This window comes from Benincasa hispida, chromosome 1 (assembly GCF_027475165.1).
Source record: "Benincasa hispida cultivar pf3 chromosome 1, pf3_genome.v1.1, whole genome shotgun sequence".
NCBI lineage: Eukaryota > Viridiplantae > Streptophyta > Magnoliopsida > Cucurbitales > Cucurbitaceae > Benincasa > Benincasa hispida.
Window position 1 is genome coordinate 6,944,927 of NC_143478.1, and position 19,329 is coordinate 6,964,255.

General features: G+C 35.0%; 1 protein-coding gene across 2 annotated transcripts; it reads left to right on the forward strand.

Annotated features, from left to right (window-relative positions):
* Positions 1–13,165: 13,165 nt before the first annotated feature.
* On the forward strand, positions 13,166–18,765 carry LOC120070344 (N-terminal nucleophile aminohydrolases (Ntn hydrolases) superfamily protein). 2 transcript variants are annotated; one of them, XR_016523986.1, is made up of 12 exons: positions 13,166–13,482; positions 13,829–13,879; positions 14,504–14,624; positions 14,797–14,881; positions 15,286–15,367; positions 15,496–15,625; positions 15,729–15,886; positions 15,969–16,132; positions 16,937–17,060; positions 17,133–17,237; positions 18,104–18,401; positions 18,487–18,765. XR_016523986.1 is itself a non-coding variant. In XM_039022277.2 (11 exons), exons 1-11 carry the CDS (start codon positions 13,339–13,341, stop codon positions 18,194–18,196), a joined length of 1,257 nt encoding a protein of 418 aa, XP_038878205.1. In that variant the 5' UTR covers positions 13,166–13,338; the 3' UTR covers positions 18,197–18,517. The 2 variants fall into 2 exon arrangements, 1 of the variants encoding a protein (XP_038878205.1); XM_039022277.2 differs by having other exon boundaries at positions 18,104–18,517.
* Positions 18,766–19,329: the final 564 nt, after the last annotated feature.

Below are 19,329 nucleotides of genomic sequence, written 5' to 3' on the forward strand. Positions count from 1 at the left end.
AAGCAATTTGGCTCAGAAGTTCCTTATAGATTTGGAAGTTGTTCCAAATATGGACTCGCCTGTTACATTATATTGTGACAATAGTAGGGTAGTAGCCAACTTAAAAGAACCTCGCAACCACAAACGAGGATAGCACATAGAGAAGAAGTATCACCTGATACGGGAGATTGTGCAATGAGGAAATATGATCGTCACCAAGATCATTTTGGAGCACAACATTGTTGATCCATTTATGAAGGCTCTCTCGGCTAAAGTGCTCGAAATTCATCTAGAGAGTCTAGGCTTGCGAGATATGTATATAGTATAATCTAAGGCAAGTGGAAGATGTGTAATGGGTATAAGGATGCCCTAGTTTATTATATTTGTATATTTAATTTTCATGTAATGTACATTATACATTTAATATTTCCTGCATTGGATTATTTATTGTATATACATCCATTAACTAGAGTTTTAGTTCAAGTGGGAATTTGTTGGGTTTTATGTCCTAAAACTCGTAGATAGTAAATGTAACATTTGACCGATCATTAATAAAGTGTTGTTAATGTTTATTATAACAAATAGTTATTGCTTATCTTGTATTTATCTTGCCTAAATCCTAATCCAATAAACTAACATCCTGTTGGGTTTTATGCCCTAAAACTTATAGATAGTAAATGTTATTAATTGATTGTCTTCAATAAAGAGTTATAGATGTTAAATCAATAAATGTTATTGTTTGTCTATTTTGTCTATTTTGTCTTAATAACCTTAAATCCAATAAACTAACATTTAACGCTACCTTATGAGTCTTGAACCATATGTGGAGACATACAAGGATCAATGTTCGAGATACAACCTAAAAGGTCTATAGTATAGGGATAAGGTTACATACCTTATCCTGGTAACACTACAGATATAGCCCACTTTTTATTTGATATAAACGCAATGATCCAACGTGTTCGTATAGTTGACATGCGAGTTGGGGTATCCTATGCAATGAGTTTGCATAAGACTGGACGGCGAAATGGTAACCACTAGATATAACATTGTTAACTAGTTGGGTTCCTATTTCAATATGATGACCTAGATAACTTAGTTTTAATCCTAAGTATATTATGAACTCCTGTTCACGAGAGATTTTTCTTTAATTTATATGGGTGAGGATGGCTAGTTCGCCAACCAATATACCTACCATTTTGGGTACAAGACCGAATGGGTAGCTAGGAACATAATAATACAAGATGAAATTCACTCATTCCCGCCTTAAGAGTAAGTAGATGAGTGTTCCCTTAAGTGGTGTCTCTGGGACTTGAACAAAGGGTCCTACCCTCTCATCAGCCCGAGAGGGGTTTCTGTTTATTAGTTGGACCATAAACAGATTGTTCATTAGAGAAGCACTGGTGCTTAAGAAGTCAGAAGTAACCCAAGGGTAGAACGGTAATTTGACCCAGTTGGAGTTACGAACACTCGTGAAGGACTAACTAGCTATTATTGGTCTATATCCATGGACATAGAAATATATCTATAATGAGAAGAGTGCATCTGTTTGTCTTTAGTGGAGTGTACCCATAGTTAACGAATATTGATTAACTTGGTTAATGAGTTTAGCCAATTAATCTCATATCGTTGGAGTTTCTGATCTATAGGTCCACAAGTTCACTTTGTTAACTCACTAGAGGACATTTGAGAAGGATGATCTGAATTGTTCAAATTAATTTGAGGAACTCATATATTAATATGATTAATATATAATTGATTATCTATAATTCAAATTAAATTGGAAAGTAATATTCGAATAAGATTCAATTAATTAATTTAAATGAATTAAATTCATAAAGATTAATTAATAGAGAGGTATTGCACATATACATATGATGTTTACGATAATAAATATATATACATTAAATTAGATTTAATGTATAAATAGTTATTTAATTAATGTACAAATTAAATTAAATAAGTGTTATTTAATTGTGCTAATTAATTAAAAATTGTTATGTAATTAATTGGGCTAATTAATTAAATAAGAGTTATTTAATTAATTAATTGTGAAAAAGGGAAATAGGAAAAGGATTAGGAAAATGGCTTCTCTATATAAAGACCTCCCTGATGGCCCCTTTGGGAGATACTGAGACAGACACTGACAGTACACAACACACAAGTGTTATTGTGCAAAATTTTTTCTAAGCCACAAACAGAATCCTCTCTATTCTCCAAAACTCTTTTCTCCTCTCCCTCTCCCCTATAGTTGGATACCATCTATCTCTCTATTGGAATCCTAGAGAATGATGAGGTTACTCTCGTGGTAGTGTTTGAGATTGTTCAAGAAATCATTCGTGATCATGATCATTGGAGGAGCCATTCGTTGGAACTTAAAGAGGATTGTCTGTGAAGCTTGGGAATCTATGAAGGTAATAATGGTTCTAATATTTTTCCCTAAAGCATGCTATATTACATATTTATATTCTGTCTTAGTATACTGAATTTGTTTATGTAAAATTGAATTACAGGATGCAAGGAGTTCACAACGCTTCCGCTGCGAGAATCAATTCCTTCACATCCGAGACTATTGAATGAGTCTTGAACTATATGTAGAGATATACGGGGATCAGTCTTCAAGATACAGCCTAAAAGATCTATAATATATGGATAAGGTTGGGTACTTTATTCTGGTGACATTATAAATACGATCCACTTTGTATTTGATACAAATGTAATGATCCAACGCATTCGTGTAGTGGGACATGCGAGTGGGGGTATCCTATATAATGAGTTTGCATAAGACCGGACTATGAAATAGTAACCTCTAGATGTAACTCCATTGACTAGTTAGGTTTTTATTTCACTAGGATGACCTAGGCAACTTAGTCTCAATCCTGAGTGGATTATGGACTCTTGTTCATGAGGAATTGTCTTTTGATTTGTATGGGTGAAAGCGGGCCAGATTGCCAACTCAATAAGTCTTCCATTTTGGGGACAAGACCGAGTGAGAAGCTAAGAACATTATTTCACGAGATGAAATTCACTCCTTTCCGACTTTAGAGTAAGTAGATGAGTGTTTCTTTAAGTTGTGTCTCCGAGACTTTAACAAAAGGCTCTACCTTCACACTGGCCCGAGAGGGGTTTCAATTTAATGATTGGACCATAAAAGAAGTCAGAGGTAACTCAGGAGTAAAACAGTAATTTGACCCAACTGGTGTTACGAACACTCGTGAATGACTAACTTGTTGTCATGACTAACTTGCTGTCATTGGTCAATATCCATGGACACGAAAAAATATTCGTCGTGAGAAGAGTGCAACTGTGGGTCTATAGTGGAGTGTACCCACAATTAACGAATATTGATTAAATTGGTTGATGAGTTTAGCCAATTAATCTTATATCGTTGGAGCTTCTGATCTATAGGTTCATTAGGTCCCACTGGTAGCTCATAAAGGGTATTGAGGTAATTAAAGTAATTTGAAATGTTCAAATTTACTAAGGGAAAGAATAAATGTATGGTGATACATTATAATATAACGTTTATATTTCAATTAAACTTTATAATATAAATTTATTTTGAATTTGATTCAAAATATAATTTATGGGAGAATTAAATATTTGAAGGAGTTCAAACATTAAATTTAATATAAATAGAATTCATATTAAAACTACAAGTTAAAACTAATGTACATTAGGTGCACATTAAAACTATAGGTAATATGAGAGAAAACATAACTGAATATGATTCAATTATAAGGTTAAATTAAATATGTGAAATTTGAGAATTAATTAATTATTTAATTAAATTAATTGAATTAAAACTATAGTTATACGAGAGTGATGTATTAGAATATGATTTGAATGCATATTTAATTAAATATGAGATTATTATTAATTAATTTGATTAATTATTAATTGTTTGATTTATTTTAATAAATTAAAATTTGATTTTATTGTATTTTTAAAATTAAATTAAATGAACTTATTGTTATTTAATTAAATAAATTAAATTTGATTTACTTTATTGGTTAAATAAATAATGAGTTTAAAATAAATTTGTTATAACCAACTTTCTAATGTGGGGAGTTATATGGGGGTGGGAGAGATCTTCTCCTAACTTCCTCTTCTCTCTAGTTAGTTCACTCTGAATTGGTAGAAAAAGTGATACGCGTGATATGTAGAATTTTTCTCTCTGGCTTTTGGCTTTCTGAGATTTTTAATAGAAATTTGCCTCCAAGGATCCAACTCCTTCTACCTCACTAGCCTAAGGAGAATAACAATGAAACCATTTTGGTGGTGTTCACTTGATTTGCAGCAAAGGAATCAAGATTGTAGATCCAAAAGTTGGTGAAACCCTCCAGAGTCGTCAATGAAAGTAAGGGATTCTAAATTTTATTTCCTCTGTTGATTTGTTATTAAAATCTAAAAATGGTTTGAATTTTTTTTCGTTGTACTTGGAATTTCAAACAAGTAGGGTGATTCTTCTTCTTTATTTAAGTTGCGTACCCTTTAAGAAAGGGATCAAGTCGTAACGTAGTTGAAATGATTTTTTTTTTTACTGGACTAAATTTGGAGTTTCTTTCAAGCTGCCTACGTACCCTTTTATAATGAATAGGGATCAAGTTATAACGTATTTCAAAAAGATTTTTTTTTTTGGTTTTTTTTTTTAGACTAAACATAAAGTTTTCTTTAAGCTGTCTACGTACCTTTTTATAATGAGGGATCAAGTCATAACGTTGTTCAAAAGATTTTTTTTTCATTCACCTTTTAAGCTCATATGAGCCAAGAGTAACATGCAATTAAGCTCTTGCGATAAGGAGCTTCTACATTTAAATTTCAGAAGCTCTTATCTTATGATGGGTTTGTTCATCCTCTTCATTTGTAGGATTTGGTCAATATGATGAGTTTTGGCTTCACCATCAAGGAACCTTTTGTATTTATGTCAACAGACAACTTTCTCTTCATGTGTGAACGGACATGACTATGAATCTTCTCGTCGTTTTTCCCTTCATGAAATGGTTTTTCCTTCAAGGTTTTCATTTTTCTTTCATGTTGATCGCTCGTCAATTTGAGACGATAAAAAATAGATGTTGAAGGTTGATTTTTCTTTGTTATGGAGATATTTAGCCTTTTAAAGGTAGAAGTTCGAGTGGTAGTAGACGTTGGACATTGGTTTTCTTCTTCTATCGTGGTCGAGTACCAATCTTTGGAAGACTGAAGATCGAGTAGTTGAAGGCTTGATAAGATCGAAGACAAAAATTCTTTGGTCAATTTCTTTCGAATCATCAACTTCTTCAACAGTTACACAATTGTTGTTGACTTCCGCTACTCTGACAGTGTGACATACAATAACTTCTAATGCTTCCTCTGGATGATTATCGAGGAAGCTTCTTGGGAGAAATTCTGCTAAATTTACCATGCGTCGAAGTTGAGAAAAGTATTCATCTTCTTCTTTAGTAAGCTTAGGCTTCCATGCCATCGTTTTCCTTTTTTTTTTCCTGAGTCTTGATTCCTCTTCTATAACTTCGATAGGAGCGTGACTCTTTTTGGGTTGAATTTGGTTGTCTTCTTTTTTGACAAGTCATAACCATCCTCCTTTTCGATTGGTTCTTTCTTCTCTTGGGAGTCTTTCATCACGATCTTCTACTGGAACCAAAGTATTGGCTCGAAGGCACCAAACTAATTAAGCTTTCTCTTTGATCATAAAATGGTGTTTATGGTGAAACATTTGAAGTCATCGCTACTGTGATATGATTTTTCTGAGCTACTTCATCAATATCCAGCTCAATCTTCTTTTCACGAGCTAACTTTAGGATCAGCTTCTTCAACATGAAGTATTTTTCAACTAGGTGACTAACGACCCAATGATACTTGTAGTAATTAGGATCATCTACTCTTCTTGCTTGTTCCGGTCATTGACATTCCAGCAATTGAATAAGTTGCTTCTCTAGCAGTTGTTCCAGCATGTCTGCAATATTAGAGTCAAGGAATGGATAAGCCTTCTCCTATCTTTCTTTAAGAGTTGGGCGACGCTTCTCACCACCACCATGTTTTCTTTAAAATCATGTCTCTCTTTCTTCAGAGGAAAATTTCAACGGGGTCGTATTAACGTCCATAGATTCTGTTATGGCACTATTCACAATCTTTTTAGTGCCTTGGATTTCTTTCTTATCCTTTCTCCCTTCAGGGACTAGGAAATCTTTAGTTCCCCTATTGCCGATGCTCAACTCCATGTCATGAGCGCATGTTGCCAACTCCTCAAATGTACGAGGTTTTATCCCTTGCAGGATGTAGAGAAGCTCCTAGTGAGTCTATCTTTGCAATCCAGACTCAGAGCTCTCCATCGGTTGATGTAGTCGCTCTCCCTTCCGCTGCTTGGTGCTTGTCAGCTCCATCATACTGATGATACGCCTAGTGCTATAAAAGCAGTTGAGGAACCCTCTTTCCAACTGTTCCCAACTGTCAATCACTTTCGACTCTAGATCAGTATACCAATCGAAAGCATTTCCTTTCAAGGTACAAACGAACTGCTTAACTAGCTAGTCTTATCTGGTTCCTGAATTTTTGTAGGTTTCAATGAAGTGAGCAACATGTTGTTTTGAATTGTCATCCATCAAACTGCTGGAACTTTGGAGGTTGATACTGTTCGCTGTGTTTTTTATTCTTAATGGTGCTTATGATGATGAATGTAAATGGTGATGGATGATTATGATGAATGAAGATAAATGACGGATTGATCTATCTCTTGATATGAAAATAATGCGACACATCGGCGATAGATTTGATGCGTGCAAACCTTGTTAGTGCATACAAGTTCTCTTAAGCTAGACCCAAGTATAAATCTAACTAAGTTTCCTAGTAAGCCCATGGACAAGCGCAGGGATTTTAAAGTATACTAACGTAGGGTTTGTTTTCAGATCTAAGGCAAAGGTTTCCTAATTAGCTTATAGGCGCTGGTTATTTACACTAAGCTAATGGCTCACATGCAAAAGGGAAATAGAAGTTCTGATAGGGAAAAAGATATTCATGGATGAATGGCTTAAAGTGTAAATAGTATGTGTTGATTTCCTAGTAGGAACAACAAGCCTACATGAGTACAATGATAATAGAATGAAGATGGTTCATATGTTTGTTTACAATCCAAGTGTATTTGCTATGATTGGGAATTTGTTCTTTAATTCTTGCTATGTTCAATAACTCTCGATATGAATACCATGCATAATCCTATCTCTAGGCTACATGTGTTAGTTATAAAGAACAAATAAATGACATGAACAATTTTATCTTTAAAATAACTTCGCACCCTGACTTGATGCGTTCAACAGTTAAACTACTCTCTCGAGTGACTTAACCACTATTTCACTTCAATCTATTGATCATGAATATTCAAGCAAAAAATTCATGCATTCATCGAGCCAGAAAGTTCACAAACACAAACAACTTTAAAAGTAATCAGATGGAGAAGTGAAGAATGGTCGAAAATAAGATTCAATTAAAGATAATAAGTGTTGATACAAACAATTTTAGTTCAATTGAATGGAATAGTTGATGGAAATGCAAAGTAAAAGAAAGATGTCGGGCCGCAGAGTTCAATCTCTTGTCCTCTTTGGCTTGTTTTTAATGCTTGTTACGACCAACTTGGTGGAGGAGTTGAAGAAGATATCTTTCTCAAGCTTCTTTTGGCAGCACTTCTTTATCAACGGTGGAAAAATGGTGGCCCTCCTACTCCTTCCTTGCAAACGGCAGAGGTGAAAAAGTTCTAACTACTAGTTGTCTGTATTCTAAATCCTAACTGTCTATTTTCTAAATTCTAACTGTCTAACTCTTCTTCTTGCAGGTGACTTCTTCTTATATAGGCAACCTCTCAGCAACTTGGCAATGTGATTGCATTAAATTCCATACCCTGAGATAGTCGTCTGTCACTCTGATTCAATTAGACGTCGTCAGTTAGATGTCCATGCCTGCAAGTTGTGATTTGACATAAAATGCACGAGCCAAATGACTCATTCATGCGTTGAGTAGTTTCGGACGCATACCCCTTGCATTAGCTTCGTCTGCAACACTTTGTAGATTTTTTTTTATTTATGCATTAAAGTGCGTTAGTGAAGTAACTTTTACTTAAAATGATATTTTTTTACAAGTTTATCACATATGTAGAATTTCATGCGTTTTCCTTTGCAATGAATGAGTTTACTGAAGGATCTCTTGCCGAAGAGTTCCATGAGCACATTCGGATCGTTTCGATCTCACCGTGACTGAAATACAACAGTATATATTCAAAACATACAATTATGCAAACAAACACTAATTATCGGCATGCTTTGAACAAGAAAATAACAAGGGAAAGAGTTCCATACCAGTTCAAGACGTTCTTCACACTTCGGAACTCCAACGCAGCGGAACCCTCCAAACGATCTATCAACGCCCAACAGTAGTGTTAACAACAGCAGCACGAACAACCGCAAACTCACGACCGCAATAGGGACAACACCACCACTAAAGAGCCCTGGGTATTCTCGGAGTGAAAACCCAAAGGGTGGTCTTTGGTGAATTTGGTAGAGGAATGAAGAAACACAAATCGTATAGGTGATAAGCAAGTGGGAGGGAAAAAGACGCTATCGCATAACAGACTGCTTATCGTTTAGGAGAAGCTACACGATCGTGTAGGATTTACTGAACGATCGTTTAGGAAAAGGTATACAATCGTTTAGCTAAATCGACACACTATACGATCGTTTAGAGAAGCTATGCGATCATGTAGTCGACAGTGTGCATTCATTTAGGCGCAAGGTAGACGATCGTTTAGGCGGAGAGTACTATCGGATAGGCTCTCGAAAAAACTTAAGCGATCGTTTTCTTTTCTCTAACAGGCGCTTGCGAAATCTTATGGGCGATCCATTGAACGATTCAAAAATGAAAACATTTTTTATTTTAATTTCATCGGTTACAATAACCGACTCAGCCCCACTAACCCAAGTCCGAACGTAAATTTTGGACTAATTATCATATAATTAACCAACTAATTAATCATATTATATTTTTAACTTATAGTTTGATATCACATATCTACTATAGTATTTTCTCCTCTACTTGATATAAATCATATTTATATCTAATTTCCTCTAAAATAATGTATCTCATACATTTAGCCAATTATATCATATATAATTAACCATTCCAATTATATCATATATAATCGAACTTTCTCTTGTCAATTTGAACATTTCAAATTAACCCAAACACCGGTTCTCAACTTTATCCAAGCTACCCAGGAGACCTAATGGACATGTGGCTCGAAGCTCTGTGAATAGCTGACTAAACTCTTTAGCCACGGGAGCCACCATCCGTTAACTGTCAGACATTCCACTAAAGACCAACAGCTGAACTCTTCTTACTACAGATATATTTCTGTGTCCATCGAATATAACCAATCATGAGTAAGATGACCCTTTACATATGCTCGTAAGTACAACTGGGCCAAAAAATCATTTTGCCCTTGTAGTTACATCTCACTTCTTAAGTACCACTGATTCCTCTAATGAACAATATAACATAGTCCAACTAAGTGTGAACACCTCTCGGGCCAAGAAAAGGTGTGTGGCGCCACATCGTTCAAGCCCCAGAATCAGCCCTTAAGGGAATCTATCTACTTACCCCTGCCTCAGGGAAGTAGTGAATTCTATCTTGTGTAGCTGAGTTCCCAGCTCCCAAATCAGACGAATCCCCAAAATGGTAGGTTTGAATCGAAGAACTGGCCACTCGCACTCATACAAATCAAAGGACCGCCCTCAATGGCAGGAGTTCCCAACTCACTCAGGATTGAGGTCATGTTACCTATGGTCATCCTAGTGAAGTGAAGTCTCTGTCATGAACGGTGTTATATAACGAGACGTTAACACTTCGTGGTCAGGTCTTATACAAACTCTTTGTATAGGACGCCCCCGCTTGCATGTCCCCAACTCGAATGATCAGGATTAGACCATCTGTGACAAGTCACAACACTTGTGACCATTCCAAAAAGCGGGCTACATCCATAGCGTTACCAGGATAAGGTTTCCCTCCTTTATCCATATACTACAGACCATTTTGGTTATCACTCAAGACATGATCTATTTGTATGTCACCACATACATGCTTGAGTCACATACGGATAACCAGGGATTTTATGTTTATTGGTTTGTGGTAAAGTAAATAAAATAAGTAACTGAGCAAAAATACAAGATGTGAAGTAAATATCATATATTAACAACACAAGCGTTCGTACAGACTGTTTACAAACTACAGGACACGAGACTTTAGGGCATCAACCCCAACATTTACATCACTAAAAATCCTAATTATTCCAACTTTGAGAGAATAATAACTTGTATTTCTATAATTTATTAGGTACTTAACTAACATTCTCAGGTTGTCGATTCTCTTGGTGTACGACTTGGAGTACATAAAAGAAGATTTTGAAGGTCCTCCGTACTAAACACTTATTGAGTTTGTAATTATATCTTGCAGTTATTGACCTAATAGAGAGGCGACAGAGGTAGATTATTGCGGTGATTTTCCTGTAAGACAATCTTTCCTTTGTCATTAGCTTTTGTAGCTGGAGCTTGACTCGACTCAACAGTTTCTCAAGCCTGTATTTGATCTCTTAAGGTAGTGATTTCATGGTTTCACTCAATAACTTCCATTAAGAGATTTGTCTTCCTCTTCGTCTCTACCATGGCCGACTCAGCCGTTACGTCAACTATCATATCAGACACTACATCAAAGTTTGATTCTTTCTCTAATCAATCAGAAGTAGGAGCAGAGTTTTCGAACAAGAGATTTCTTTCATGACAATCCCACCTTTAGGAAATTCCATCAACTGTCCCCAGATTTTCTCCGCGATGATAGAGTCTTGTTCCTGCTCGTGCAGGATCCCGTTGAGTGACTCTAGATGACAGATCCCGTATAGGAGCCGCTTGTAGTAGTTGGTTTGGATGTTACTTTCTTTGGTGTCATTTGTTGATTTGTTGATTTGGATAACAAGAGAGATATGAGAGGTAGAGATATCCCACTAGGCATGCCAATTTGTTCACACGAGGTTTTCGAAGAAACTTGTTTCGTGAAGTTGAACTTGTGCTGATGTAGATTTGATGCGGATGTGATTCGATCTCTAATACTTGATCCTCTGATTCTCTCTCAGTTGAACGTATGTGCTTGATGTGTAGAAGCGAAGTGTGTGGATGTTCTTAAAGTTGAAATCTTGAAGGAATGTTTGTATCTCCAGATGACTTCAGGCTTCAAGTGTGGTTAGCTTCAGGAGTTAAGGGGTCTTTTGATTGTTGAAGAATTCTCTCTAGACCCTCTAGAGTGTAAAATTTCTTACCCCACAAATAAAGAGAACTTCTCTATTTATAGAGTTCTCAAATGGACTTGGTGGGCTTGGGCTTGGGCTTGGTTGGTACATGGACTAACCCTTGACTCATTTAATTGGATTTGGGCCTAATTTTGGCATTTGCGCCAAATTAAGCCTATTTTCGGGATCAATTGGATCTTAGCCCAAATCATAATATCAAATTAGACTAAAATAAATTCATCCAATTCAATGGCAATGATGAAAATAAGCGGCGTCATCAATATTTGTCACTTTATATCTTCAATTTCAATTTGGAACATGTGTCAACCTTTAATTGGACCTAATTTGATGATTTGGCAATTTCTTCATTAATTTGAGAAATGATGTGGCAATTTCTAACTGATCCAAAATTCTTTCACCTATTAATTTATTTGTTTAGTTATAAATTTGTTTTTGTTTTAGAATTTTGCTAAGAATTCAAATGCTTGATTAGGAAAGATGAAAATGTGATTAAGAAATTGAAAAGAAAAAACATGTGTAATTTTCAAAATCCAAGTGATTATGAAAGGGACATAAAAAACTAATAAAGTCTAGAATAATGGGAAAAGAATTAGGTTAAATCAGAAGCAATACCCTTCAGCTTTACTATTTGTTTAAAAAAAAATGAACATCAAAGTGTAAAGCAATAAAGCTTTACTATTTGCCTGATCTTTTAACATTATCCCTGGAATATTCATAAATATTTCAAAACTATCATTGAAGTATAATTTCTTTAAAATTATAGATGGAAATTGAGAAATAAAAGATGTAAGAGTGACATATAATAAAAATTTGGATCATCACATTATTTTGGGAAATCATCAAAAATAACCTTTTAAGTTTTTACATTACAAAACTAGCACTCTTTTTTAAAACTCGTTAGAATAGTTTTGCTTGGTTCATCTCGCCTAAGATTGGCCACCGAAATTTAGTTAAGCAATAACTTTTTCTAACTTATCGATTAGTTTGCATCTCCCCAGATTACACACCGAGACTTGATAATTTTGTATGTAATTTTCCCAAATCTTATAACTTTTCAAGTTTCTCCAAATTAGGTTTTCTTCACAAAATATTATATCAAACTATTTCATAATTTTCCGAATCTTTAGCATTTCCAAAATTCCAAATGGGTTTTTCAATAATCAAAATAGATTTTTCAAATTGATTCAAGATGATTGCACAGTCATTTCTAAATTTTGGGAAAGATCAAATTTTGCAAAAAATTAGATAAGATTTGGGATATATATTGAATCTCGGTGTTGATTCTGTACGAGACTCCATTGTGAAAGCTCAAATTATCGAATTTCGGTGTTAATTATGCTCAAATTTCACCGAGAAAGCTCGAACTCGATGTTATTTTGCTCAAGTGAGATCCACATAATTATATGAATTTATAAATTAATTTATTGATTATCTAAATAATTTACCAATTATCTTTTCAAGTTTTTTTCAAATTGTGTAATATTTGGTGTGTGATTTTTTAATTTTGAAAAGATTTGAGAAGATTACATGACATTTGGAAAAATTAACAAATCTCCGTATGTGATTCAAAACCATCGATAAATTAGAAAAAGTTATTTTTTTAACAAAATCTCGATGATCGATCTCGGACGAGATAGAAAATTATTTTGACCATTTTTAAAAAAACGTGTTAGTTTTTTAACGTAAAAACTTAAACAAGTTACTTTTTCATAATTTTTCCATCTTCTTAGATCATCGCCAGATAGTTTTAATTCTGGATTTATTTTTAAAATTCTATTTTCGAAAGGTTCGGGAAAGTTTTGGGATAATATTGAAATATATAAGCTTTGTCGGTAATTGTTATAATTTAGTCAAAATTATATATTAAAAATTTTAAAAATAAATAAAGACTGTACTAAAAAGGAAAGAAGGGTAGCTTCAGAGGCGTGCAGTGCCGGCGTTTGACTCGCCGATTCCAACTACGGCTGCCCGTCCCGCCGGAACTCGTTCTTCCGCCTAACGTACTCTTTGATCGTTAGAAAATGGCCGCCAAGGCTCAAGATGAAGGCCATAGATTCTTCGTTGCAGTTCATGTTGGCGCGGGATTTCACGCCCCTTCCAACGAGAAAGCCCTCAGGTCAGCCATGAAACGCGCTTGTTTAGCTGCCGCTGTAGTTCTCCGAAAGGTCTGTTTCACAATCGTTCTATTCTGTTTCACAATCGTTCTAATAAATCAACCACAAAGACGCATTTTCAATTTTCACTCCATGGGAATTGAAATTATAACTACGGAATCTGTAGCTTTTCTCAATCCAGTTCAGTTTATTAGGCGAACCAGATTCATTGTTCGACATGATCATAGATATATATTTCTTTTTAATATGTTGTTGAAATGTATAGAGCTCTGGAGAAATTCACGAGGATGACAGCCATTTCCTGTTCTTATTTTTGAGTAGTTTCTATTTGAAGTTCATCACTATCTTGTTCGTTATAGCCTCATAAAATCCTTCTGGTATTGTTGTCTTGTTTTAGGGCTCAGGCGGCTGTTTAGATGCTGTTTCTGCTGCTATACAAGTTCTAGAGGTAGTTTTCCCTTTCGAATATGTGCTTTATTTTATTTCCTTTTAGTGTTCTAGTGTAATTTTACCATCGGAAATTTATGATTTGCAGCATAAAAATAGTTATTGAAAATCGTCAGTTTATAGCAAATGGTCGTTGTAAGATTGATGGATCACTGAAATCAAATGATTGACATGTTTGGAAGTGAGTCTAAAATAGTCAAAATCACTCGTAAAATGCTTTTAATCATTTAAAATCAATTTTAATAATATGAAAAATGTGTTTAGAAGTGTAAAATCAAACATTGTATTGATTTTGAGTGATTAAAAGCGTGTTTCGGAGTGATTTTAAATGTGACAAAAGTAATCTTAACAATTTTAAACTCACACCGAAACATGCTCGATATCTAGTGAGAAACAGTGTTTGTACTAGTCTTGCTGGGATCGTGTCTTTTGGTGGTACCGCTTTCATATATCTTGTAGGTGTTGGTTCTCTAATTGTTTTGTCTAACACGGGTACCTGTTCACTGGAATTCTTAACGTCTGCTGCTGGATAACATGTCTTTGAAAGCGGAATGTGATGCTAGTATTATGGATGGTCCAGAGACAAATGCTGGAATTCTTAACGTCGCTTTCATATTTATTGTAGGATGATCCAGCGACAAATGCTGGACGAGGCTCCAATTTGACCGAAGATGGTCAAGTAGAATGTGATGCTAGTATTATGGATGGTGATACAGGTGCTTTTGGAGCTGTTGGTGCAGTGCCAGGTTTATCATTCTCTAATGATGAAACTATATGTTATCTCTTATCAACATTGGCTTCTGGGTCATTTTGATCTCCGGATATTATATGTAACTGCATCTTTGTTATGCACATTTTAATAGTAATGTACTTATTCTGTTAATTTAATTGATATCTATCATATATTTTCTAGACCAGGTGTCCAAAATGCTATCCAAATTGCTGCTTTACTGGCAAAGGAACAAATACTGGGATCGCCTTTGATGGGCCTCATACCTCCGATGTAATTATTATTGTGAAATTGCATTGCTTCATTTTCTTTTCTTCCAATGGTGCATTTTTCTATTATACGACATTGTTTGTCATGTGATAGATCTCAGTTGGTTGGTGTTACGTAATTACAGAGAAAATTAGCAAGGAAACACCAAAATAGTCCCCAGACACAATAACTTTAGCACTTCCATAGGCTGAGTACTCTCCTTCCTAGAGCAGGCTCCAAGAAAAAGGATCTTGCTAACTGAATGTCCATGTACGGAAACAACCCACATAAAAAATACCTATGTGACCTATTTTAAAATTTTGGAAAACTACGCATTGTTTTGTCTATACCAAGATTTGAACTAGTATCCCGCTTCATTTTGAATTTTCTTCTAAAATCCAATCACCAGGAAGGTTTTGTTTGTGCAGCTTCCTAGTTGGTGAGGGTGCTCGTACATGGGCCAAGTCCAAAGGCATCTGTTTGCCAGAAACTATTGCAGAGGCTAATGAGGTTCCATGAGTTACTGATGCATATCTTATGTGATTTATCTAAGCATTCTATTGAAATTCTTTAATTATTAACTCATCAATGTCTTACATTGTTGTGTGAGTCATCTAATCTTTTGCCTACACATATAGTGGTTGGTGACAGAAAGGGCAAAACTTCAATGGAAAAGATACAAGTCAATGGTTGAACGTGCAAAAAAAGAGAAAGGAACTTCTAATGTAACGCATTCTTGTAGTCCTCAAGATATTGCTAGAATATCAGGTTTGATCATCTATTTTTTATGGGATGCTGTAATAAATTTATCCTATTTTATCATCTCTTCTCATCTACTCATACTAACTTTTTTTTTGTTTTGATTGTGTAGAAGTCCAATCACACAATCCACTGGAAGGCGCCACATGCCAGTCATCAACGCTAAGCGATGATGAAAAGGATTGTATTATGGACACGGTTGGTGTTATATGTGTTGACAGTGAAGGACATGTCGCATCTGGGGCCTCAAGTGGTGGTATTGCAATGAAGGTGGTTGATGCCTTGCCCTTACTACATAGAAATGTATTTTCTTGATTATATAAGAAGGATTTTAACAGATTTTAACTTTTAGGTTAGTGGACGTGTGGGATTAGCAGCAATGTATGGTTCTGGTTGTTGGGCTTCCTCAAAGGGTCCATTTGGGGCTCCCTTCATGGTTGGGGGTTGTGTTTCTGGTGGAGGAGAGTATCTCATGAAAGGATTTGCAGCTAGGGAATGCTGTGTATCATTATCACTGTATGTTTTTCCTCTACCCAGGATTATGTTTTCAATTTATGTAAAGTTCCAGTTGAGTTTCAGTGCTAAGAAACATTTCATTATCTCGAGTTTTTTTTTTTCCCTCTGAAACTGCTTCTTGTCCAAAATGCGCGTATGCAGACTCTAGAACTTTGACCACAACCTAAATCTAGCTTTCTATATTTGTACATTTTGTAGAACTAAGCCCAATCATCCGTATTCATTGTTTAGTTATTGTCAATGTACTTTGGATGAATTTCTTCTGATGATTATATGGTGTGAGGTTTTTGTAGAGTGTTCATGACTTTATTGTAATAGAATGTTGGCAATATGTATTAACTAGTTAGGAGTTTTTTTTTTAAATAAAAAATTATTGAAAACTATTTAGGAAGTTGTTAGTTGGAGGATTCAGTGGAAGGAAAAAATTGTAAAGCATAATTCCGACGAACAGAACTTTTCATTTTTTACTTTTGGTTTTAAATTTCAAATGAGCACCCAAGCTAAAATTTGAAGGCACATACCATATTGGTGTTTGAATTTAATAAGTAATTTGAACCTAGCAATCGTACCTTCATTCGGTCTAGAAAGTTGTTAATATGTTAAGAGTAATCAAGTTTGCTCCCTGATAACATTGTTTGATCATGATAAGATAAATATATAGTTGATTAGATGATGTCCGTCTCCGTTGCTTCTTATTCTTGATTAGGGTCCTTACTGTTTGCACATTAAAAAAATATGTGCTTATTAGTTGATCCTGTGAAGTCTATTATATTTATTTGGTCTTGTTATGTATGCTCCACTCAGATCACAGGCAGGTCCCGCCTCTGCTTGCATGAAAGTTCTACGCAATTTTGTTCAAGAAAGCAGTCAACTTAATACTGATAAGAGTGCTGGGATTTTGCTTGTCCAGGCTGATGCTCCTAAATTGGTGACCTACTGGTTGAACACTTTTTGTTATTTCATTTAACAATAATTATGTATCTAAGTATTGTTGCCACAGGCCCCAGGAAATCCACAGAAGTTGAAAGCTGTGGAGATTGCTGCTGCTTATTCTTCCCTTTCATTTGGAATGGGTTACTTTGCGAGCTCCATGGATCGACCGAAGGTATTTATTTAGAGTTGTCTGATTCCTGATTGACTGATCATGTTAACTACCAAGAAGAATCCCGAAGGTCTTTTCAAGTTGGTTTTAACGTTTATAAACATTTAAATGTAACAGGAAGATCCAAGTCTGTTTAATTTAGGTAAGTCCTTAAGGCAGGGGGTTATATGCACTAACGCACATTAGGTCAAGCTCATAAAGTTACGAAGTCCATGCCCTGGAAGGATAGAGAAGTTCTAGAGAGAGAGAGAGAGAGAGAAAGGTCAGAAGCAGAGAACAATTTAGAGAGAAAATTTAGGGGGTGTTTGGCACATCGGCTTCATAAATTGGTATTAAATGACTCAACTCCACCAATTTCAACCGTGTTTACTATTGAAGTTTGCATATTTATCGAGAAACTCCATCTTCCCATCTTTCTCTCCCTTCTTTTAATGTTTCTTAACTCCAGACTAAACAACTCTGCATCCCAAACATAATCTTCCTAATGACTCAACTCAATACCCAAACATCTCTTAGTAAGAAATATGTTAGTGAAAAGTAAGTTGGAGTCCAAATGTTAGAGAAAAGGAGGCTACTTTGTGAGGTTTACATAAAAGTATCAAAGAAGTAAAAGTGAGATTTTGAAAGACGGACACTACAAAACCCTTTTATCTAAACTGTACTTAAAAGTTCTAAAATATTTGTTCTAAAATATTTGTTCTAAAAGATTCGTTCTCATCCGTCTCAAAATTCCTAGTAACGTCTACTACCTTGCGGTCTTTGCAGTGTTGAGATTATTCGTCTCAAAGCATGCATCTTTTTATATGAATATTCAAAGAATCATAACACTTTTGGTTTATTATTTATTAGCCTTTACTTTCTCGTCTCAGGTGTCCATTTTGCGGAGTACAAAACAGAACAGTAAGATGGGAATTGATCATTTTGAAGCACGTATAGATCTTTCGGATAATGGGAAGAATTAAGCTATTGCTCTTTCTTTCTCCATCACGATGCAATTCTACAGAGAAAAGGTCACAATTGTAGAACATTCGTTCTGTTTTATTTATTCTGGTACAATTTGAGGATGCTGACAAGGGCATTGATTAAACCAAACAAAAAAGATAGGTTCAGATCAGATGCTATTCTAATGGGATTCATAGATGGTGCTATGTCCACATCAAATTTCAGGTTTTAGTTTTTAATTCATTGGGTGAATTATGGATACGCCAAAGTCAAAAGAAGTGAAATTTGGTACTGTATTTTATTTGGTTAGATGAGCAAATGGCCATGGAGCATATCTTGAAGTGTTCTTTTCTCTACTGTGAAAGAACTTGCTGGTGAATTTCCTACCTGTGAAAGCGGCTACTTAGAGGCTTAGTTACTTTGGTGTCACGTCAATTTTTTCTTAACTAGCTAACGATCAAATTTGTCAAAGACTATTTAGAATTATTTTTCAAACTTTAAAAGTGTTAATTTTTTAAATTTAAGAGAAAATAGGCATTGACTTAAACTTTAGGAATAAAAAGCGCATTTTGCCTTTCCATTTTTTATACATTCAAGTTTATCTAATTAAAAACAGTTCTGGCTTAATGGTTGTGTATGCACCTGGTGTTGGATGCAATGGCATGTTTTTATTGTGATCTGATTGCTTGTTTCTTTGCACGATTATTTTTCTTCGGTTGTTTTACATTGTGGTTGGTGTGCTTGTCCTTTTGACTCTTGTTTTGGCTGTCTTTTTTTTTTTTTTTTTTTTTTTGCGCCTTAATCTCGTACTTTAAGGTTTCTCTGTTTTTTAGGTATAATATATCTACCCCTGGAAAGGAAAAAAAAAATCAAGACACAAAACAAAAAGGTCTTAGCATTCAAATTCATGGGTTTGATCGGGCCTGGCAGCAATTCAGTGGTTGCTGAGGTTGTGATGGTGGGAAACTGATGAGACTTCTGTTCAAAGATAAACAAAAGGTGAACGGTTCAAGTATTAAATTAAAAAAATAATTGGTTAATTTAATTTGGATAACTTTGTCGACTAGAGTGGATTGGCTTCAACTTTAATCAATTTTTTATTCAAGCTTCTACCTTTTAAAATAAATAAAAATAATAAAAATAATGCTGGTTG

Bases quoted from the DNA above. Each gene is read 5' to 3' on its own strand.
- LOC120070344 (XM_039022277.2), top strand. From the start codon at position 13,339: ATGGCCGCCAAGGCTCAAGATGAAGGCCATAGATTCTTCGTTGCAGTT. The intron at 14,625-14,796 runs GTTTATCATTCT...TTTCTAGACCAG, and splicing joins AGCTGTTGGTGCAGTGCCAG to GTGTCCAAAATGCTATCCAA. The intron at 15,887-15,968 runs GTGGTTGATGCC...TTTAACTTTTAG, and splicing joins GTGGTGGTATTGCAATGAAG to GTTAGTGGACGTGTGGGATT.